The sequence below is a fragment of the Ambystoma mexicanum genome, chromosome 3q (genome assembly GCF_040938575.1).
Source record: "Ambystoma mexicanum isolate Mex_15411 chromosome 3q, UKY_AmexF1_1, whole genome shotgun sequence".
NCBI lineage: Eukaryota > Metazoa > Chordata > Amphibia > Caudata > Ambystomatidae > Ambystoma > Ambystoma mexicanum.
Window position 1 is genome coordinate 207,193,961 of NC_090926.1, and position 23,557 is coordinate 207,217,517.

The window sequence follows — 23,557 nt, forward strand, 5'->3', positions numbered from 1 at the left end:
TCCTCCATATGACCTTCACACAGAATCCCACACACGGGAATTGCTGCCAGACCGCATCAGTCTTGGTCTGCAGCCCTATGCACTTCCTTGGATTTAACGCACATGTTATCCTCATGTACCCCACATTGACCTGCTCACTTCCTTGCCCTTCTGGTGTTGCTCTGTGAGCCATGCCTGCTCATTAATCCATGTTCTAAATTACAGCACCCACTGTGATTACTACAATGTGGCCTGCAGACAGCTCTTCCATCGCACCTGCGTCCTATGTTGCATCACCTCCTGTTCTAGCACTTTAGCCTCACTCTCTACTATGCCGTTAGACACTCTGCTTATGCAGTGGCAGGCTAGGGGAGAGGATGTGGCCTGATCGGAAATTGGGGTTGGGGATTCTTGAAAGGAAATTTGTTAAGTAGGGTTGAAGAGTTAAGTGGCCTATGAACAATCAATATCTTTCTTTATGTGCTTCTCTTCCCAACATAGGCTCGAATAATCAGATCTTGTACATAGCTGACAACAACGAGATACGAAGCCTCTATCCGTTCAACCCCAACTCCGCCTATGAGCAGGCCTTCCAGGGGGACCAGAATGTGCGCATTGACGCCATGGATGTCTACGTCAAGGGCAACAAGATCTTCTGGACCAACTGGCACACTGGGAAGATCTCGTACCGGGAACTGCTCTCCACTTCTTCCACCTCCTCCAACCGGAACCGCAGGCAGATTGATGGAGGAGTCACAGACCTGAACGTGAGTGCAAAGCCGCTGCATGCTCTGATGCTAGAGGGGTGGTGTAGCTCGGGGTAGATGGCTCATGCCTTGGGAGACAAAGGTAGAACTTGGAACTAGGGTAAGAGTTGGACGTTTGTCTGAGAGGGTCCAAACTAAGATAGGGAGGCACATTCTTTGCCAAAATGCCCCCAGGAGAAAATGTTTTAGATTTTCTATTGCAAAATGACTGTGTAGCAAAGTCGAGGGCAATTAACTTGTGCCCGCAAAGTAAAAAGCAAAGATACCATGCTTGTATATTACAACACTCCTAACAAAATGAATGTAATGTTTTCAGAGGTAGGATTTGAGGGTTCTGTCTCCAGTCCCCTCGACCAGATGCCCCCCCCAAAAACATTACCTCTTCCCCCCAACATCCCATCTGCTATTAAAGGCCCCAAAGGTTTGTGAAGTTTCTTGAATCCCACCAGCCTACTAAAAGCCCCTCTACCCCAACCCCAAAAAAGTGAATTGCTTCGAGAATGGGTCGGTCTGCCTTCAGTGGTTAAACCTGGCTGATGGTATCCAAAGAAAGAGGCTGTGCTGGCCAGGTTCCCACTGGTGTGTCCTGGGTATGACCAATACTGTAGCCGCAACTGTGTTCCTGGACTGACTACCGGGCAAATCCCAGCGGAATACCACTCAGCCACCACTGCCCTCTTTTGCAGCTATTTTATTATAAAAACCCTTTTGATTTTCAAAACTGATAAAACACTACATCTATATAAAAAGGTGAAAGCTGCAAAAAGGGTCGGGCTGGGGAATAGAACTTGCCAGAGAAATAGTGGCCCACAGTTGCAAATATCAGTTTCTTCCTTTTCTGACACTGTTTGAGTATTACCCTAGGGGGAGTTTGTTGGTCAAATGTGTTGAAAAAGGCCTGTGTTGGGAAAGCTGGATAAAAAGGTAGGACTGATTTAAGAACAAAGACACCCCTCTTCCTTAAAGAAGTCGGGGGCAACTGGACAACAAGGATTACCCAATAAAATTATAGGCTATAGTTTCAGCGCACACTGGAAAGTGAGCTTTGTTAATTTCGAATTTTAACAAAATTCACCCCATAGTGTTCTGCCAAATGGGGAATTAATGAAATTAATCTTTTTGGATACACAGGCTAAGGATCTAGACAGTTTTACCCCACCCCCACAAAACTCCCCCTAATCCCCCCGCTCACTATAAAGGGAAAGGATTCAAGGCAAGCAGACTCCCCCCACCTTTTGGTTTCCAGGGCTCAGTTCTACTTACATAGCAAGACTCTGTTTAAGGTTCAGGAAAGCCAGCTGTATCTAAGGACACTCTGGAAAGATAAGGCAGGGGTCTGGTCAATCTACTCTCAAAGATGGCCTCCCACTCTCCACTATAGCAACCAGTCGGCTTTGAGGCCTTCCTAGAGCTCCACCCAGATGCACTCTCAGAAATCTCCTCTGGTGTCTCCTTACAGGGTGGTCAGTCAAAATGTCGAAAATAAAATGTAGAATGACAATAATGTCGAAAAATAAATGTAGAAAAAAAATGTTGAATTCCCTTTTTTTATTATATATTTATTTTGGGGTCCGGGAATAAAAAAAAATAGGTAAAACAAAAAAAAGGGGGGGTTGGAGAGGGAACCCCCCCATTTCGAATAAAAAACGTCACAAAATAAAATTCGACATTTTTTTTTTCTACATTTATTTTTCGACATTTTGACTTTCTACATTTTGTCTTTCTACATTATCACTATGAACCTCCTTACAGCTGTCAGATGGTAATTTTCAGAAGCCTTCCTGATGGTCTGGCTCTTCCCTCTGTCCTCCTGTCTTTCTCTTTTTTCTATCTCCTGTCCTAGTGCAGTCTCCCCTTATATAACAGCAATGACACCACCAATTTTACAATCTTGGGGAGGCACCCTGCAATAATTCCTGCCACTTCTCTCTCCTCCCAAACCCAGCCTCCAAGTCAGGATTGGTTTTGGGGTCTGGAGCAACATATGGCAATTCCCATTTGTCGTCATCCTTTGTTCTCCTTTCAACTTTTTGGCAAAAACTGTTATTTATTGATTAATATGTGCATAGCCAACAAAGGCTTTACATATAAAAATGAGCATTACAAACTCCAATTTCAATGAATATTTTCAAATAAAATCACCTTAAGAAACAATTTTTATAAAACGAGAGTGCCGAAAGACAATTCCCATAAAATTAGCTCATAGAATTTCATCAAATGAAAAATAAGATTCACATCATTTCCACATAAGTGATTACCATATGCCATGCATATTCTCATTATTGCTGGTGTTGTCATATGCTTTCAAGTAATTAGTTCTTAAAAAAATTAAGACTTTCACAATGACAAATATGTTCAGCAGTTTCGATGGCTGCTGTACCACAGTCTACATATTCTCAAGTGCCTAGCAATACCATATTTTGCTCCCATGATCTTCATTGTATCACACATGTTGAATTTAAAAAGGAGAAGGCCTAATGGTGTTACAGCACTTTTATATTTTGGTTTTGTCAAATCTTTCATCCAAATCTCCAAAAATATGCCACTACCAGGTTTAGTTGAAGGATTGATCATGTCATGTTCTTTGGTATGATCATATATCAACATTTTCAATAACTGTTTAGTCTTTGCATGGGAATATTGAAGACATGAGTGGGCATGTTCCTTAGCCCTCTAAAATATACAGTGCACATCGAGTCTATTACGCTTAGATCCTGTTGATTCTCCATTTTGTTAAATACTTTCATCAACTCAGCTATGAAAGTGTCATTATCTAGAGAGCTCAATTTCACAAATAACATTGCCATTTTGTATTTGAAGATATTGCTAGCATACATTAGGTTACACCCCAATAAAATACATTCACAGGGTAAACATTTCGGCATTCTAAATAAAATCCTTAAAGTTTTTGCTTCAAGCTTATTAATTTCATTTTTAAAACATTTGCCCCAGATTTCTGCAGCATTTAGTAAAAAGGTTACAATTTTAGTAGAATACAACAATAAAATAGTGCTAACGGAGAAGCCGCTTTGTTGACCAATAAAGTGACTCGGTGCTATAGCGGTCTTCGTACATTTCATTTTTGTTTCATACAAATGCTGTTTCCAAGGTTTATGGTCTATTATCACTCATAAATATGTGTAGCATTCTACAACTTCAATCTGTTGGTTGTTAATGAACCACTTGAAGTTTGTTGAGCGAGAGCTTTTGATTTTACCTAGGAATGAGGTAACTTTGGTTTTTCCAATGTACATTTTTAGACCATTTAGAGCTGCAAACCTCTCTATGGCATTACATTTGGTCTTCAGTCATTTAGGTGTGTAATCTAACAACAAGAGGTTATCAGCATAAGCCAACCACCCCAACTTCAAGGAGCCCATTTTAATATTGTCAGAAGTTGTTACATAGAGGTAATCCGAGAGGTTGGACAGGTACAGGTTAAATAACGTGGCTTCTAAAATGCAGCCTTGCTTGACTCCTCGCACTGTTGGAATAGATTCAGATAGTTTACCTTCTCCATGTAAGCGCACTCTCACAGATGTTTCATTATATAATAATTGAATCAATCTTAACAGTCCGGCGGTATTCCCCATGTTTTATGTTTACTCCATAGTCTTTCTTGCACTATGGTGTCAAATGCTGCAGTAAAATCTATAAATGCAGCAAACACAGGTAATTTGCAACTATGCCAAGAGTAATCAATTGCGGCCAGTAAATTAGCAATGTTATGCGCAGTCGATGATTGTGCCCGAAAACCTGATTGATTAGCCGGAAGAATGCGATGGTCAGCTATCCATTGGTTCAGTTAGACAAGAAGAATGTTTGCAAAAATGTTTGCAAAAATGTTTGCAGGGATGTCTAGCATTGCAAGCATCCTTTAGTTTCCTGGGTCCTTCCATTCTCCTTTTTTTGTGTATGGGTAGTATTACACTTTCTCGCCAAGATTTTGGTATTTTGCCATGGTTCCCTATCCATTGAAACTAAATATTCAATGCTTGTGCCCGTTTCTCGGGGGACAACCGGACAAGCGCGTTACGGGTGTCATCGAGACCGGTGGCCCTAGAACTATGTAATTTCTTGATGCATCTTGTAAGACTACTCGGAGTATAACTGCCCTGCCACCTGTGCGCCAAGTGTCTTCTTTACATGAAGGATCCAGTCTTATTCCGCCACACTATTTATAGGTAAAGTTTTCTTTGAGTCATTGATAACTGACCAAATTCCCTGGTTATTATTACTCTTGGCAAATAAATCTACAGTGCGCCAAATCTAATCTGCCTTACGTGCTTGGTAATGTCGTAGCCACACTCAGTGTTGTTTTTTTGACTAATCTTATTTTTATAGTAGCATCTATACATTTAGAATTATTTATATCTCTGCTTGATAGTCTTAATTGTTTATTGGCGTTATGTATTGCACCATTAAAGAAATTATTTTTGTCATGGGGTAGATTCCATCTCTCGCTATTGCTTACATATTTGCATTTCTGGATTGTGACTGCTTTAATAGTGCCCACCATCTGTTAAAATGTGTGGATCATTTCATTATTACAGTCATCTGATAAGGAGGCTGTGTGTTCTATGAATTTAGCTAGCTAATATTCAGCAACCACTTTTCCCTTTTCTAATTTAATAGGGTTCCAGGTTATGCGATTCCCTGCATTTTTGATACTTATGTTCCCATTCAGTTGATCTACTTCTCTCTCCCTGGTGGTAGACATCAGGAAGTATAGGGGGAGATGGTCACTTTCCTCGCGATAACCCACTGCCATATCCACCACTAAGGTGTTAGCACTTTTATTGACAAATATATAGTTGATTATTGATAGACTAGATCCGCTTACTAGTTATGTATCACAACTTCATAATTTTACTAGCAACTGCCAGACTAAACATGTTTTCTGTTTTAGCTGATCATGGGGAATTAGATAAGCCGACCACCAAATCTGTATCATGTAGCACGGCCATGTGGCACCTTTCTGCCATTTCATAAAAAGCACAATAGTTATGAAAATGTAAGTTATTTAAGCATATCCCTAATTTAATTTTCCACTCGCTCATCAACTCTCACATTTGGAACATGTTCAGATCAGCCAGAAACCTAGTTTAACTGCCGATTACAGTTCCCAGAGTCACAGGAATATGGATTTTATATCCCCAAAATCGCCTGGAAATTACATCAAAATGGTACATGGATGAAAACCATCCAAATTATGATGGCTGAGAAAAAGGCCTAAATGATAATAGTCCTTTTAAATTAATTGTGAATCTTCATGTGGGACAAATGGACCCAACTCTTGCTTTCCGGCCATTTATTTTCACCGGGTCAGCCTGTGCCCATTTTTTTTAAATCAATCTCCTTTGTGTTGGAAGCTTGCGCTTTGAAGTGGGTGCCCCCTTTTTCCCACATATTAGTCGTGCTCCAGCCAAGGGTGACTTTTCTTGAAGTCAATGCTTTTAGATCCAGCAGGTCTGGAGAACACTGAATTTTGACACTTTTAGCAGGAAATGTTATTGCGGTTGGTCATTAGATGGGAGATATGACATCCAGGCTGAGATGGGGAGTTTTCCTTGGGAAGTTTTGCCAGAAGCAGGGTCTGCCCTGGGCTGACATTTTCCATGAAGACAGTGTCTCTTCAAATGTCACTGGAGTTTTGTAGGTGAAACATAATATACATTGCTTTGGTCAACCCACAAATCATGTTTTGTTTTCCTGACATTTTTCTGTCAAGTGATTATTTTTTTTTTTTTTACTTTTTAAAACCTTTAAAATTTGCACACACCTCTGCAGTCCGTTTTTGTTTCCAATGTGTAAAAATCCTGTTTTCTATGCGACAGGGATCTTTGATTCCTCCTTCTTTTGTAAGTTAAAATGCTGCTTATCCATTGATAATGACAAGTAGGCCCCTTTCCACATGGCTCTGTAATTTTACTTGAAAAACCAAAACAAAGGCCAGACTGTTTTTGTTTTGGAGTTTAAAATCTTGCTATTCATGTGAAAGGGTCCTCTATTTGGGGCCTGCAAATGCACCCGACATGGGACTGAACCTGTAGGCTGTGTCCACCCACATTACACAGGTATATGCGTATGTCGTGTGGTGAGCATAAGAAAATGTGTGTCGATGATCCCCACACATTTTTCGGAGGTTGTTCTACCATCATTCAATTTTATTTAAAATTTCCAAAAAAGCGCAGGCGAGTGCATACCCACCGTGCGGATGGTCGAATTACTTGCACCCCCCGCCCTACCTTTTACATGCAAGAGTAAGGAAGGGAAAGAATGCTCCTCCTTTCAAAGAACAAGAATAAAGGAGAAAGTGAAGTATAATATAATCAAAACCTATGAGGAAAAGTTACTCACAGATTCCACACAAAAGGCATGCAAATGGGCTGTGCTTATTTTGTTGGGGTGTTTGCCAGGTCACAGCGCAGACACTTATGAGTCCTGGCTTTTGTTGTCTCAGACTCACTTTAATTATGAAGTGGTGATAGTCAGTGCATCCATCAACCACAATGAGCAGGTGCAAGCTTTAGTGTAACCCCAAATATGGTCACATCGTGGGGAGCAGCTATGGTGGTGGCAGCAGTAGTGCCCACCCTCCGTTTCAAAGGAGTGCTGGAGAATATTTGTGCCCTGACACTTTTTTATTTTACAAATCAAGCACTATGAACGGGTTATTTCCAACATAAAGCTTTAAAAATCCTGTGAACATGTATGCTAACATAACATTTAAAGGGAAAAGCATGGAGAGTCTTTTTTTAATGCAATTTTTCCTTGTTTTGAAAGCGCATCAGCCAGTGGGGTAGAGTTTGGCATACCATTAATGTGAAGTGGCCCCCTCAATGGCAAGTGTTGCTGCCTCCAACTAGTCCAGCCTGATGTTTGAACAGAGCATGTGTCATTCCTCTTGCAGATCCCTGGCCTCAAAATGCCCCGGGGCATCGCTGTGGACTGGGTGGCAGGCAACATTTATTGGACGGACTCCGGCCGTGACGTCATCGAAGTGGCCCACATGAAGGGCGAGAACCGCAAGACCCTGATCTCCGGGATGATTGACGAGCCTCATGCCATTGTGGTGGACCCCCTAAGAGGGTAAGAAACTGCCATGCGAGTTAAGTGCTGGTCTCACTCAAGAATAACAATTGGTGTTCTTTTATCTATTACCCAAATTAATGGTACTTCATTCATTAATGTTGACTTTTGGCTAAAGGACAGAGTCGGCCTTACTGTGGGATTCGAGTTTGGAAAGTGCACTCAGGCCACCAAGTGCCAGGCGAGTGTTTATTTTGTGCGAGGGCCACTCAGACGCATGGGGTCGGACTGCATTTGCCAAATTCCCCTTGCCCCTTCGATGCCAGTGCTGGCAATGAACACTTTCTACTGTTCCGGCCCGATACCTCTCCTTTTCAGGCTGATTAACGGAGTACCACGAATGTGCCTTATAACACCTACTAATACAGCGCTTAGAAGCCAGAGGAATCTGACAGGATGCACTGCATAAATACGTGTGATATTATTAAAAGGCAGCTGTCATTCCAGTGTAACTTTCCATTTGGTGTACCAGCTGCTCTTCAGTGGTTATTGAGATGATTCTTATCAAATTTTTGGGCATATTTAATCTCTTTTTTCCTTTTGTCGCATGTCTTTCCTTGCTTTATTTATGTGCTTTGTATGAGTGAATTAACCTAATAGGAAATGGAGCAAGCCACCTTTTGCTTTCGCGTGCATGCTTATGGACATACGCGTGTGCTTATTGCTTTTTCCGCTCCTCCTTGCCTTTAATGCTTGTCAAATGTCGTCCTCCTGTGGCCTTTTTGTGTACGACTCTTATCATTTTGTGTGTATTTTGTCGTCCACAATTTCATCCAGAAATCCCTTATTCAGTTCGAATGTTTTTTTTTTCTTTATTTTGTTCATGTTTTGGAATCGTCGAGTTTAATTTTTAGATGATCTAATAACAGAAGTCATTGATGACCTTTGAGATTATATTAGATTTTGAGCCTATAAGTGAGTCAGTCAAGTTAAATGTATTAGCTAAACCGCGCCCAGCTGATTTAAATGTCCGTAGTAGTACATAAAGGCATTCCTGACTTGGTTGAAAGCATCACGTGCTTGCGGTAAGATGATTTCAGGGTTTCTTTGGGTTCTATTGCTCTCATTTCTTGTAGCAGTGTGACACCGTCTAGAGCAAGTGGTTGGCAAGGAAGTTGTTCCTGACTGATTGCATGCATATTTCAGCGATGGGCCTTGAGTAGCAGTTACTTTTTTAGAGCGTGGACCAATTCGGGGGAGTGCCCTGATGAGGTTAGATGTATTCTCAGGACAGCTACCGCAATATCGCGTTTGCAAGTTAACACAAGTGCTGCTTGTTTCGGACTGGGATTTCCTCGAGGCCTCTGTGCCAGTCCGTTGTAACGCTGCGAGTGACCCCCAACTAGCACCGGGCAAGCGATGAGAATATCCTATTCCTACCTTTCTTCAGACAGCGTAACAAAAAGGTTAGTGGGGCTGTGACGTGAAGGGAGGCTATCGTGTTGTCCCCTGACGGCCATACCTGGGTCCTTTAGACTTCTAGGAAGAAAATACATGTTCTTCCTGCTGGGGGGGGGGGGGGGGGGGGGGGAAGGGGGCAACCCACAAGTAACGCGTTGGTCTCCGACATTGGGCAGAGGGCCCCCGTAGCTTTTCATCCTTCTCAGGTTGGTAAATGGGCTACTTTATCACCGAGCCGGAAGCTGCAGTAGTGTGCATAAAGCGATATTTAAGAGCACAACGATCTGCTGCCCCCACTTCAGTTCTGAATGCATGTACACACTGCATATATTCAAAACGTCTACGAGGAACACCCACCGTTGGCTGTTTGGGTGCTGATTCAGGACATGCATGCTCACGCTCTAAAAGGTGGTCTAATGTTGGCCTTTTTTACAGGATGTGAAGCTATTTTTTTAGAATGACATGCTAGGCAGACTGCCATCTAGTGGTTAGTGTGAGGTATTACACCTTGTTTCCTAAATAAGCGTCGATCAGAATAGGGTCCATTTATAGTATGATGTGAAAATACTGCTCTTGAAGCCCCCTCTAATTCATCCCCATGTGATATTCGTTTTTTTCTGCTGATTGATTTGGTCACGGAGTTGAGGGACAATTTAGCATCATAAACCTACTACATAGTGATTGGTGCATGTGTTTCGTGACGACGACGAAGAGGGACAGTCTTATAAAGAATGCTTTTGTTTTAGCAGGAACAGCCTTGGGCATGGGCGACCTATGTGGTCACAAGCTCGTTTTTGCTTGCCCGGCACCGACTGTGGCGCCCCATGTAAAATAAAAGGCTCCACCGTGCTGCGTGGCAGCAGCGCCCAACTTAACTGAAAAGGGCCTTCCACCAAGAGGAATTATTCACTTAAGTTGGGTGCTGTTGCCACCCAGCATGGCGGAGCAGATTTTCGAAGGGCGCCACTGCGACGCTAGCTTGTGGGAGTCTTTCAAGGGTTCCCCCGAGCGGGTGTGGTGAAGGCGCCCTATTTAAGATAAAAGCTTCCCGCTCCTGTACTGAAGTGGCAATCTTTACAATTGAATGGGACGCTGCTGTTGCGCCAAGCTTGGGGCCACCTCTTTCGAACTAGAGTAAAGTACCCTGTAGGGTGGGGGGAGTGGCAAGGACTTTGAGAATAGCATTTAGGAACTGGTTTACATGCTGCCCTAGGAAAGGGGTCTAGTGTGGTGATGAATCGCCCATCACGTTTGTTATCCCATCCCGATACTAGAGTGAATGAGACCATTGCTGTTTCTGCTCTCATCCCTAGTTTCTTATAAGGGTTAACCCAACCATATTCCTTGAGAATCTCATAATAAGTTGTCAGACAAAACACTGAAAAGTTGTTTTTTTGGTCCATCGTTACTTTACAGCTCTTAACTAAGGTCCTAAATCACTATGGCATGCTAAACTGCACCCCCTGGAACCTGTCTTATGCAGTCTCTTTTAGACTGATGTCCAAAAAGCAGCTTTTCTGCCATTTACAGGAGACTGCAGCCCAAGGGCCTGCACTCGGGTTTCACAGAGAATGAAATGCGTATATAGAGGGGGAGCCAGGGTTCTATACTGGCCGGTGGACCGGTCACAAACCTGTTACACCTCCTAACCTTCCCCTCCCTCGTAGACTAGGAAAGATCAAACCTCCAGCAAGACCTTCCAGTATGTACACAGGGACACTTGCCAGCTATGGGGACCACTGGAAATACATTTTCTTTCTAGGTAGTCTTTGTCCAGAGGGGTGAGACTGGTTGAGAGAAGAGGGGTGCAATGTGGCCACTAAAAAGCTAAGGTTTAAAAAAGTGGGTGTGCCTCAGTAAAATCGTCATTTTTGCAGGATTTCGTGTCTCGATTGTTAGTTAACCTTCGTTTTTTGTTCACTGTTTGATCATTGTGGATGTGATTTATTCGCAGCACATTGCAGTGGATGTTTTCCCTAATTTCCTTCTTGCTCTTTTTATGACATACAATTGTAGATGGTGATGCCTGAGCGATGGAATGCATTCCACTGTGGCTGAATGCAACTGCGTGTTTGGCATGTGTCTGATAGGAATTTCAGCATAATGTGAAAGGCGCCTAGTAGTAATTGAAAAGGTTACAGGCCTAGTCTGGAGAAAGGCCCCGGCTTATGTCAGATTACACGTCGTTGTTTTTCACTTTTCCAAGTAACTAAGTGATGAAGTGCAAAATTAGGATCCCTGAAAGAACTAACATTTAGAGAACACATGTCACGATTAATTAGGTGGTCACTCTCAACTCAGGGAGTTCCTTTCCCTACCAAGCAAGGTGGCGTGCTCCCAAAGCGCTTATAAAGATTCAACTTTAGTGATGCCTCCAACCTGTCTCGCACCAGCCAGGGTATAGTAAGAATATATTTTTATTTAAGATTAGACAATAATAACCAACACATCAGCCACCAACACAGTGGCACTACACAATAACACAAACATTTACTTGGAATTCTTGCCACTTAACCAGTGGTCGAAGTGTACGAAAAGAAGTAGTGGAACTATGTTCCCTATTGACCTGCACCGCTCACCACAAACCCCATCACTGCGCCTCCTCTCATGCACAATACAAACCCCAAAACACATGTGCCTGCTGTTTAAGGGAACACCCAGTGCAGTGAACTGAAAGTGCAAGTTTCAACTTCTTCCTACGCTTTTATTTTTAAACAAAACCATTCCGGAACGGTTTCTTTTTAGAATAAAAGTATAGCAACGGTACAATTTAAAAGAAGTAGAGGAGCACCACTCCCGACCACTTCGACCACTGCGCTTAACCAATAGAAAGCATACAGAACACAGTGATTGCTTAGTTTGGAACAATACTCCTTTGTCCCAGCAACCCCCACCCTCCAGCCATCAATTAGATATGACCCCTCTGATCTGAACACAAGGTACAGGGAGTGGGGATTCAGTAGCAAAATCGTTTTTTTTTTTTTATTTGAAAGGCAAAGTAAAGAAAGGAACTCGATGGGAAAATCGTTTTGGGCTTTTTATTCGCATGAAATATAGGGCTTTGGGAAAATATTTTTGGGATGCAAGTAAATAAATGGGGAAACTTCATTTTGCACACTCTACATTCGCTTAAATGGCAGGGTTTTAGGGTTACTTATTTTGGGATTATGGACACCCCCCCCTTTCTGTACAGGAGACAGGGGTTTCAGAAAGGTAATGTCACCCAATACTTTGTCTATACTGGCTCTAACACACTGAGCATGAACTTTGTTAGTTTTGAACTCGAACAACACTCATCTCGTTATTTTCTATATGGGAATTTATTGATTTAACTTCAATTCAATGCACTAAGAATCTACACAGCTTTCCCCCCGCCTCCCCACAATTTAATGGAAAGGATTAAGGCAGACAGTTCCCCATACAATTCAATTTAAATGGATAGGGTTATTTTCTATAGTGGAATTCATTTGAATTAGATTTAATAAAATGTGCTGAGGGTCTCTCCAGTTCCACCCCCTAACCTCTATGCGAGCTGGAGATTAAGGCTGGCAAACTCACCCCACACTTTTGTTGGCATTCAGATTAATCTACTTAACATGGGAGGCCTTGATTATGGGGCATCCAGGGAAACGGGGCACCTCTGAGGACAGCACAGATCTGGTCAAAGGCTTCGGTCAAGGGTAGTCCCCAGCACCCAGACTTCCTCTGGCTCCTCAAATGGCAGTCCTAGCTGGCTTCTAGATTTCGCAGTCTGTCTCCCACGCAATGTTTAAGGCCCAGCAATAGAGTGGGAAAGTCAAGGGAAAAATCAAAAGTCCAAAGAAAGGTTCCTAGAGTCGAAAAGTCAAAGAAAGATCAACAAGTGAGTCCTCTCACATAGAAAATTGAGCTCTTATAGGGCTAGTGACATTCCATTATTATCATATTTCCCACGCTACGGATTGCCCAGTTTTCTCCCTTCACCTCCCACCAAGACACCCACTGGCTGCTGATGGGACCAGAAGTTGGGAGGTGTGGGTTATGGAAGCTGAGGGAGGAGGAAAAATACATTATTTCAAAATGACAGGTAGTTTTGCACTTTTGAGTTCTGAAAATCTTAACATGGCAGCTCTGCTAATTTTTCCGATAATTGCCGGCACATACATATATTTTTGAGTTCTATATTTTATGACGAGTCAGAAAATACGAATTTCTTTTTGGCTTGCCCTTCCTGGGCGGAGATATATTTTTTCACGATTTGCTCCTGAGCCGGAATAGTCGCAAATCTGCCCTTCCTGATTCCAACCTTACCTTCATAACCTATCATCACAATAACTTTCTATTCACTCAGAATTATGGGAAGGCCGGAATCATAATTTTTCTCCTCACTCAAGTTGTATCCATCACATGAAATTCGGTTTTACATGGTCCAGGCAATGCGTCTGCGGTGAGCTCAGGTAAAAGCACAATGCTTTTTTTTAAATTTAAGAACATGTGTTCAATGTTAAACATATGGCAATGCATTACATGTGAGGTAACTCCATATCTAGCTCCCACCTAGTCTTGGCTTTCATTTCTTCTTCTGTGACCTGATCAGGACCTCTGGCTGGCTCATGTGATCATACCCTCCCCTCCTGGCCTTCAAATGTTTTTGTCCGAAGCTAATGCACTGGTAATGGGGAACCTGACCTTAAAGGTCATTTCTGCTGGCTGCATCACTGTAGTTCAGATCTCTCGTGCAACATTTTGTTTTATTTTTAACTGAAGCTCCAGGCCTGTTTCCTTGATGCACCCAGCTTTAAGGTCTGGGGGGGTCACAGTTCCAGATAGAACCAGTTCAATTGCATGCCCAATTCTGAGAAATGGCATTTAAATAAAAAAAAACATATTTACACCTGACCTTTTGTATTGCATCCCGGCTTGTGGCAAGAAATAAACTCTTTACAGAATGCTTGAACAGAAATAAGTCCACTCTTGGTATTATTTACACAGATACACCATAGTTACATAAGAAACCAGTGTTAATTTCTACCAAACCAAAATGAGCCCTTTCTCTTTACAGGTGGCTGTCATCTTATGTGATGAAAATTAAGTCTCTTTGTTCCTGATACACGCAGTCTGTCACTTGACTTCATTTCTTTAGTCAGGCATAATTTCTCCTTGGTATTTTTCACATGCCTATCCTTTTAAAGTATATTTTTCACATGTGTAATGCAGCAGTTTTTAATCAGCAAAAAGGTGCCTTTTCCCAGTTTACATGACGTCTGCATCTGCAGCACGTCTCTTTGTGTTTGCCTCCATTGGACACAGTTACAATCACAGTTCTAAGGCACACTCTCCTTCAACTCTGTGTCTTTGTAATTTACTGAAGTTGCAATAGGCCCATGTTTTTTCATTCACTAGGCCTTGTATCGGTAAACAATATTTTGTACTGGCTTTTATATTTCAATGGAACTCCACATTAGCCGGCTTCATTCGCACAATAGGGGCCTAGCATTGCCGCTCCATCTCTGTCACTCTGGGGCTGTCATTTTACCCCCACCACATTAGTTCTGCTGATATGTGGAATTGGCACCGGCTTCTCCAGTGCTACCAATCAAGTTGCTTGGAGCGGCACCTTTATTGCAATCTGAGCAAGTGGACAGCTGGCTTAACTTGCTCCCCCGATCCCTGCCTCTCTTGCACCCCTTAATTCCTCCTCCCTTCAGCACTGCATCTCCCCTCCACAGCACCTCCTTCTCCTTCCTCGCTGCCTCCATGTTCCTCCAGCCACGTGTAGAATAGGAAAGGGCTTATTCGGGGTGCTCTTAATTCCTGTTTGCTCGACAGCCATTATGATTACATTTCTTTATTTTGTGGACAGCTGTGTTCTATACCTTGTGGTTTCCCTGCAATATTGTGGGGTGTTAATGGCATAATCGTATGTACTTGGGGCCCTAGCAGCTGGAAATGCACCTTAACCTTCATAGAAGGCCGGTGCTGTGCTTGCGCTCGGGCGGACTGGCTGTTACCAGCTGGTACGGTGCTTAGAACCAAACATTATCACTTCAGTAACTGATGAAGAAACAAATGTAAAAGTGGTCCATGATGGATGCGGATTGGTGACATAGACCATGAGATGAAAGCTTGAATTGCCCGCTGGAACCCCAACCTCCTGGTAACCAGTCTGCCGCAGAAAGCATCACACTCTGCCTTCCTACACTTCCCTTGGGTGCGAGGAGGCGGTGGGACGGATATTCCCTGAAGCAATGCCACGGCAGTGAATGCTCATTTTGGTTATTCACTGCTGTGATATCGCATGAGTGAATACTTGGGTTTGGGAATACTTCCTGCTCCTAATTGCTTCCAAATTCGAGCAATGCACAGCATTGAGTGCTTTTGCTAGAGTTCTGGGAACAATGTCTTGGCTGCCTTCTGCAGAGGTTTTCCTCATTTTTCATGTGTTAGCTTACCAAGGATGATGGAGCCGTCGCCCTTTCGATGTTCTGGTCCACTCATTGTGATGTTTAACATGTCTCTTAATGCAAAGTGACAGCTGTGATTCTAACATTAGCACGTTCTCGGACCGCAGTTGCTTTTGGAAGAGGGGGTTTTTCGTCGAAGACTTGGTGCGAGCGTGCTGTGGCTTGTGTTTATCAGACGGTAATAGCCTTTATTCTTCTTCTCCTTGTCCTGCCTCAGAACGATGTACTGGTCCGACTGGGGCAACCATCCCAAGATTGAGACTGCAGCAATGGACGGCACCCTCCGGGAAACGCTGGTGCAAGACAATATACAGTGGCCAACAGGTATGTGCGCTGGTCCTTGACTCTGTATCCACTAGTCATTGTTTCAAGTATTTCGGGAGATGACCACGTTGTTATTCCAAATGTTCTCTTGAAAGTCACAGATTGTAGAAGTGAGTAGTTCCTTCCTTTATGTCCGTAGATTTGTAGCACGTGTTAACATGACCACCTACTGTACAGTGTTGGGCACTTTACCAATACTAGTAGTGAGAACAAAGGCCACGTGCATGCTCCCCTTCCCTCTGCAAAGATCAGAATTCTGTAGCAGCCCCTTGTTACGTTCGGTGAGAAGGCAGCGTATGAACCTAGGGATTGCGCTGCCAGCAAACGTGCTGTGCACGCAGATCACTTCCCCCTTTCCACCGTGGGATGCCTCCCAGTTTATATGTGGTAGAATAGAATGCTTACCAATGAAAAACAATGGGCGATGGGGCTTGAAGAAAAGTGATGAACTCTGCCCAATTCACTGATTTGCAGAATGGACTCCATCTCTTCCTGGTGGGGCGTGGTTTGCATTCACGTGACGCGCTCCTATTTGTGAAACTTTCCAGCATGAGGCAACCCACAGCACTAGGAGGTCTTTTCAATGACACGCAATGCATTAACAGCGGTGCTCCTTTTGGAAATAGTTGGCCGAACATGGGTTGCGCAAGAGCTACAAATGGTGGTCTTTACTTCAAGGGCCTTTATAAATCGAGCATGCCCAGAGACGTTTTGAAGTGTGTAAATGCTACTTATAAAGTCTTCTTCAAAGAGAAGTGCTGTACTTACCCACACATGCAGACATGCCCGATACAAAGTCAGTCCGGCCTGAGTGCTATCATGGTTGCTCGGCAGTTGCTGAAGGAGATGCTAACCTGGATTGGACAGCCTCCAGCGTTTGAATAGCGTTGTTCTTCTGTTGGTAGGCTGGGGTTACCACCAGACAAGGTTTTCACATATTAAGAGTACATCTAAAGCCATGCAGCAGCCGACCACCAAGATTCTAAAGAGACTACAGAAGGATGCACAAGCCACTGTTGGCCAATCCAGTACATGATGGGGTCAGAGGGGGGGAGGGGGCGGGGGAGACCTGCACCTGGTGCCTCCCTCATTTCGACTAGTGGGCCTATGTAGTCCCGAGTCCTGCTCTACTGCACTTGTCTTCTGGCTGAGCCTGTATCTTTCCTGCACTCCCTGGAGTTGGGGACTCCTAAATTGCACAGATCTCATCTAGCCCTGAGGCTGTAAACTTCGCAAGCGTCTGATGTGGGACAGGAACCTTCCTCTGCTGGTGCTGCTCTTTGCCCAAGAGGAGAACCTTCTTTGAGCCTCTTATCTATTGGTCCTGCTGCTTCATGCCTGCTGGACCTGTGCGGGGTTACTCAACTACTCGCCACCTCAGAGGATATTGTAGAGGTCCTCCAACATCATTGCTGTGGCCTTCCAGTAGCTTCAGCTAGGCGGTGACCCAGTCCCGAAAGGTTGCTGACGGAGACCCGACTGTCAAAGTTGTAATTCGAAGAAGAGACTGTATCCCTAAATCCTGGGCCTTCGACAACGGAATGGATTGTGTCAGTAGTTGCCCCCAATGGCCCAGAATTACCGTGGGTTATTTGTCCCCTCCCTATTCATTGCTGTGGGTGCAAAGTTCACTCCTAAAGCTACTTGGGCGTGACGTTTGATGGTGTAACCTGACTCTGGAGATCCTGTCTGTGGTTCCCCTGGATGACTAGGTCAGGTAGCGCCCCATTCCCCACCCAGTAAACCTAAGTTACATATTCTACTAAAGGGTATCCAGTCACCACAACATTCTTTTACTGCTTTTTTTCTACCGAATATACACAACATGCAGGTGAAGGCAATAGGGGCGGTTTTCTCCCCTTCCACCGCCTTTTGTAGCAAAAGATGTGGAAAAAAGCAGTAAAAGAAATATTCGGTAAAAAGGGATGAAATCCTACGAATGTAATGGGCCAAGTCTCTGACTACTGATTCATCAAGGCCATTGTCGCCTATGGGAGAACTGAGAGTAATAGTACAAACTATTCATCTAAACTAGGTTGAACTTTTCTGAACTTGTATTCCCAGGAAATGGTTTGGATTTATGAAGCATAGCACTGAGTTGTTGGGGTGCCTGGTAATCTTATGTGAGATTAACCTTTTTCTTCTGCTTTAGGCTACGGTTGGTATTATTGCTTGCACTGTACACATTCTAAAGTGTAGCGTGTCTTCCGGTTTGGACTCCAAACTGTGATTGTGTATATGTATACATTGCTTTTATTTAATCGGCAGTAAATCTGCAGAATTACTACCAAACCCATTCACCGCCACTTGGTCTTGTGGGTTTAGCGGTAGAGCAGTTTTAATCCCTATTTTTGGGTTCCGTAGGACTGCATGGGGATTTTTGACCTTGAAGAAGTGGGTTTACCTCAAACATGATGCTGGAGACAAATCCTCCACTTGGTCTAACTAGTTCTGCAGTGCGGTAAAAACGGCAGAGATTCTTTTACCGCTCAAAAAAGGGGCAGTAACTGAATTGTCACCAGTTTTTTCCCACAGCGCTGATTTTGTAATGAGCCCCAGTGTCTTTACCTAATGCATATGTGCTGCGAAACAATTAGAAGCACTTGTGTACTTACTGCTGTGGAGATTCCATTGCCGGCCAAACTCTTGTGTGTTCGTTTGTCTCAATTATACATTGCACCAACTTCTGATCTCCAAGTGGCAACCTAACTGCTCGTTACCAGGGGAGACTAAAGACTTTTGTGTCAAATCTCTGGAGGTCCATTCTAGTTGCCTCCCCAGAGCCCTACACCAGCAGTGCTTCTAACCCCCCTCCCTTAACAAACACAAGTGACAACACTTCCCTTCACCAATCACCCATGTTGAGGTTCACAGCATCAGTTTGTCATTGGGCGTTCAGTTATTTGTCGTGTAAGAGTGTGAAGGGAAACTATAATATTGAGAATACATTGTTTGATTTTTGCAGCATATTCATGTTGAATTATTATTAGACTAATTTAATAAAATGAGTACAAACATTAAAAACGGGGATTTCCTTTAAATGAACCAAGGGGTTGGATAGCTCATTAACCTAATTTGATTTAGTTTTGAATACTTTTTTTATTTTAGTCCGTGTTATGACTACTGCCGATTGGTTCGAATATATCTACCAAATATTTAAAAAATATATGTACTCTTTTATGCATATCGTAAAAACTCGAGCGCGTCTATTGGGCCACTCCTATAGCTGCATAGGTCCCTCATCTTTTAAGCATTTCTTGGCTACAGTACCTGTGTGATTTAAGCTGTGCCAGGCACCGCAGTTCTATTCGGCCACTCATTAGAGCACCTCCTTAATTTCGTATCTGACTTCTAGCACTGACCGCCACAGTCCTGGCTGGCATCGGCTGCTTTAAGGAAAGAGAATGGACATGGTTCAGCACGATCAGTGCTGGCACTGGCCACGATTTTCCCACTTTGAGAAACTTGCAAAGATGTGTTCTCTGATTCTAAAAGCCAGGAACAAAAGGCCCGTGCCCCCGCCACCACACACTGCCGGTCGGACATTATCTGTCCCAAGCCACGGGGGCAAACTACCTGCACTGAAGGTAAAGTAGCCAATGGGTGACTGGGAGAGACCATCGTCCCTTCAGGGCAGGGGCAGAGAATGGGGAGGTATTCATAAGGCTGCATGTTGTGAAATAATTAATACAAGCAGGTGATTGTGTGATGCATTTTCTTTTCTTAGAAACTCCTTTCTTGTTCATTCAGGAAGCCCTTGAAACAGCAGGTCGATATCCCCGCAGCATATTCCTAAAGGCTAATTTCTCCAGGGCAGAGGAAATACTTCCAATCTACCATGCCAGGAAAGCTTTAAAGTTCTGGAAAGGACACACCCTTCCCTATGAAGGGCACATCTTGGGTACTTTCTCTCCTAAGGCCCTTCCATCCACAAAGACCTGAGCTGTCGCCACCACAGCGCTGATCCTTTTGTGTTCCCCTTCTACTGGTTGTCGTTGCCAGCGCACGACCTTTGCGTCTAAGTGGGGGCGCCGTGCACTCACTTTTTACAGCTGCCCATTGTGCCTTTTGAAGGCAGTTCCTTGAAGCGCTGAAAGATGCCCTCACACGAGATTTGTAGGCAGTCAAAGTTCTACACCTCACTGCCAGGTGTCCCTGCAGTGGATTGCTATGAACATAGTCTGCAGGAAGAAACATGCAAACCTTAGGTACTACCCCTTGAGATCCCTTTACTTCACCTAAAAAACAACTTTCATACTCACTTCTTCATGCGTTTACTTCTTAACTTTACTTCCTCCTCATCGTCACATTGTCGAGGTGGCGATGGACATGGTAAGGCTAGCTGCAAGGTTAGGATTGGGGTCAAGTGGGGAAAGGATGTGTGTGAGAAAAAGAAGGGTACAGGGGGGGTCTCCCTGTGAAGAATTGGATTCTGCTCTGCAGGAGTAAAAGGATAATTAGGGGTAAAAATGCCCACTCAGCCCTCAAACATCTACAGACCAAAAGCCAAGGCAATCATAAAGGTAAAACGGACACAGTTAAGAGTTTTGTGATAGTGTGGACCGATAGAAGGCTATGCTCTTCAGAGGGGTGTGAATGTGATTCAGTAGCGACCCCTACAGCAAAGCATAGCTGTCCAATCAAGGTTCTTTAAAATAGATATACTTTTATAAAACACACCATTTGCTAGATAACTAATTGGAAAACACTACAAAGCCCAACCCTCTGGAAAGACCGTGAAAATGCAACAGACTGAAGAAAGTGGAACTCTGAGCGTGAACACAGGGGTGATGGGCAAATTACCAACCACAAAAGATATGTCTTTGGACGAAAGTAGGTGCTGAGGTGACCTAACTAGTGTTTAGGGTCACTGTGGACTGAGTTCTCAGTTCGGGGTCAACAGTATCTGGTTTTGGTTCTTGGAGAGATGACGGATGTCGAACCCGGTATCAAATGTAGATGCGAGCAGATCAGGCTCAGTTTGGGCACATTGGATCATGTGGGCCCTTGCAACAAGCAGACATCAAGTAGGGTGAATGCCGTTGTGTGCGGTCGAATGTGAGCTTTCAGTGATGCAGGTTGGGGAGGTCACAGGATGTCTTTGCAGTTATGCCAGGGCTAGCCGGATTTCTAGCTGCTGTGAGGGGTCAATGCGAGTCGGTGGATGACTGTCATCAAAGGTGGGGATCTTGGGTGTGTTGATGTGCAGGTCAGTGCAAGCGTGTGACTCGCCAGTGGTTCGGTTCCCCGAGTTGAGCAGTAGCTTCAAGCCTATCAATTGACGGGCACAGCTAGGGCACGATGCAGTGTCGAGTTGAATTGCAAGCAGTAGTTTGGATTGGTGGAGGAGCGCAAACTCCAGTGCTGGGGTCTTTCCACTTGACCAAGGTGCAGTGAACACCGATTGGCCGGTTCGGTGGGGCAGAAAAGGGAGATTCAGCTCGTCCAGTCCTCTGGCTGCTGTGAGGCCCACTCAGAGGGACTCCAGGACAGGAAGATTACCTTCACGGTCTGCTCTCCCAGTTTTAGGAGGTTCCGGGGCAGAGTCAGAGTAGCAGGTCCTGGTCCACAGCAAAGGTTCAACCCCAATGTACCCTGGGATTGGAAAGGGAGCAGATCTTTCTTCTGTCTTGGACTGCTCGTCACCTCTGGCTGAGGGCTTTGGAAAGTGCAACTTTCCTAAAGGAAGGATAGTGGGTGGTTCTTGAGTGTAGTTCCAGAGGGAATCTAAGTGTTGGGAGACCCCTTCTTTAAAGGCAAAGGCCCACAGGTGATTGGACTAAAGCTAGCCTGTTTTAGTGGTGCAATCATAGCGGTGTCAGCCCCCACTGGCCCCCAGCCCCTCTTCCGTGAGGGGGATACCAGATACTGGACCATACCATTACTAACCAAATAATAGACAGACAATAGTTCTACATTTTGGAAACCGGTCACAATTTAGTGGAGCATAACAACAAGAGGGGCAGTCTCAGCCCTAAACACATCATGGTTCACGACCATAATTTATCAAAAGTGGCCCGACAGCAGGGCAATGTCAAAGTTCTGGATGTTCATGGTGTCCCCTTGCCGCCCACGGCTTTTGCAAGGCACCAGACATACACTCCAGCATATACTGCACGCAGTACTTCCTCCTCGGGCCACTGAAACTTGCAGGTGAGGAATCTCAAGTGTCCCTAAGGGACTCCATACCCATCGTCCGAGTTTGGCTCGAGTGCGGCCCTCTGGCAACCTGCCCACGGTTGAAGCTGCAGTGTACTCCTCTCCCCGGCTAGGACTGCCCCAAACTCCGCCACGCTTTGGGGGTGGCCCGCCCCGCCACCCCCAATGCCCCCATGCTCCACTAAAACTTCCCATCGTTCTAGCTGTAAGACTTTCCAGAGGGCCCCCAGAATGGCTGTGGTGAACAGGCCATTCCCCAATCCGACAGATGCACACCGTCTGTTATATGGTCGGAAGGGACAAAGCAGGGCCCTGTACGAGATCTGAATGTTCCCCTGTCCCCTAGCCTGCCACAGCTTGGACAAGGCAGCGGGCATACGCTTCGGGCTGTACTGCATGTCGTAATCCTCCCTTAGACTTCTAAGGTGGGCCCATAAGCAGGGCAATGCAAACTTCTGAATGTTCACGCTGTCCCCTTGCCGCACACATAGCAAGGCAGCGGACATACGCTCCAGATTGTCTTGCATGCAGTACTTCTTCCTCCGGCAGGTGTGTCCTACAAAACCAAAGCCCTCAGCCTTGTACATTTCTCATCCCTCTGTTGAGCCTGCGACTGGACTTCCCAATGCCCTGTGTGACGCCGTCCTGCGCCATTGCAATCTGGGCACCACCTCCGACCAGATGATGTCAGTACCAGGCAAATCTTGCCAGTGCGCGCTGACCCATTTCAATCTGAGCCCATGGTAGGCCCCTTCCCATGGTGGCCAGTTCATGCCACCCAAATGTCCCGTTGGCACCTTGTGGGTTGAACACTAAGGGTGTCTGGTTGGTGGGCTATTTAAACAATGTCTATTGGTAACCATTCACCAGGACAAAGTGGTTTTTTGCCCACATTACACTTGTCCCCCAAGCATGTCCAAGTTCAGCGCCCACCGTCCTATAGAGTTTGTTTGTCTCCTTGGGCCATAACATGCTTTCCCCTAGTTGCCTTTGTAAATCAGTACTGGCACTCCAAGTGCCCTCAAACATGCCAGTGGCCCATGATTACCTAGTCAGTGCTACACTTGATGGTCTATGTGTCCCCCCCCCCCCAAAACCTGTTGATGGCCCCATCCTGTTGGTCGAGGCCCTTGAATTGTACACAAACCCTAATTTCAACCTTAAGTGCACTTGTGCCAACCTTCGGTTTTGCCGTGGCCTCCATCCTGAGGCTGTCTCCCACCGCCTGCCCAACCTCAAAGGGTCATGGTGCTGTGTTACTGGGCAGGTCTTTCGGTTGTACAACATGCCTTGCTGTAGAGGAAATGGAGCCGATGAGAAGGAGAGAGAAAGGCAGAACCACAGAGAGAAACAAAATGGTGGAGGACTCCTGCCAGAGACTAGATCGCTCCT

At 44.7% G+C, this 23,557-nt stretch overlaps 1 protein-coding gene across 2 annotated transcripts in view; it reads left to right on the forward strand.

Annotated features, from left to right (window-relative positions):
• Nucleotides 1-23,557, forward strand: part of LRP1 (LDL receptor related protein 1) — a 1,300,039-nt gene that overhangs the window by 1,148,247 nt on the left and 128,235 nt on the right. For both annotated transcript variants that reach the window (XM_069653565.1, XM_069653566.1), the window contains exons 76-78: nucleotides 481-746; nucleotides 7,660-7,838; nucleotides 15,900-16,006. In XM_069653565.1, coding sequence (XP_069509666.1) covers nucleotides 481-746; nucleotides 7,660-7,838; nucleotides 15,900-16,006 — 552 coding nt within the window. The remainder of the gene's footprint in view (nucleotides 1-480; nucleotides 747-7,659; nucleotides 7,839-15,899; nucleotides 16,007-23,557) is intronic.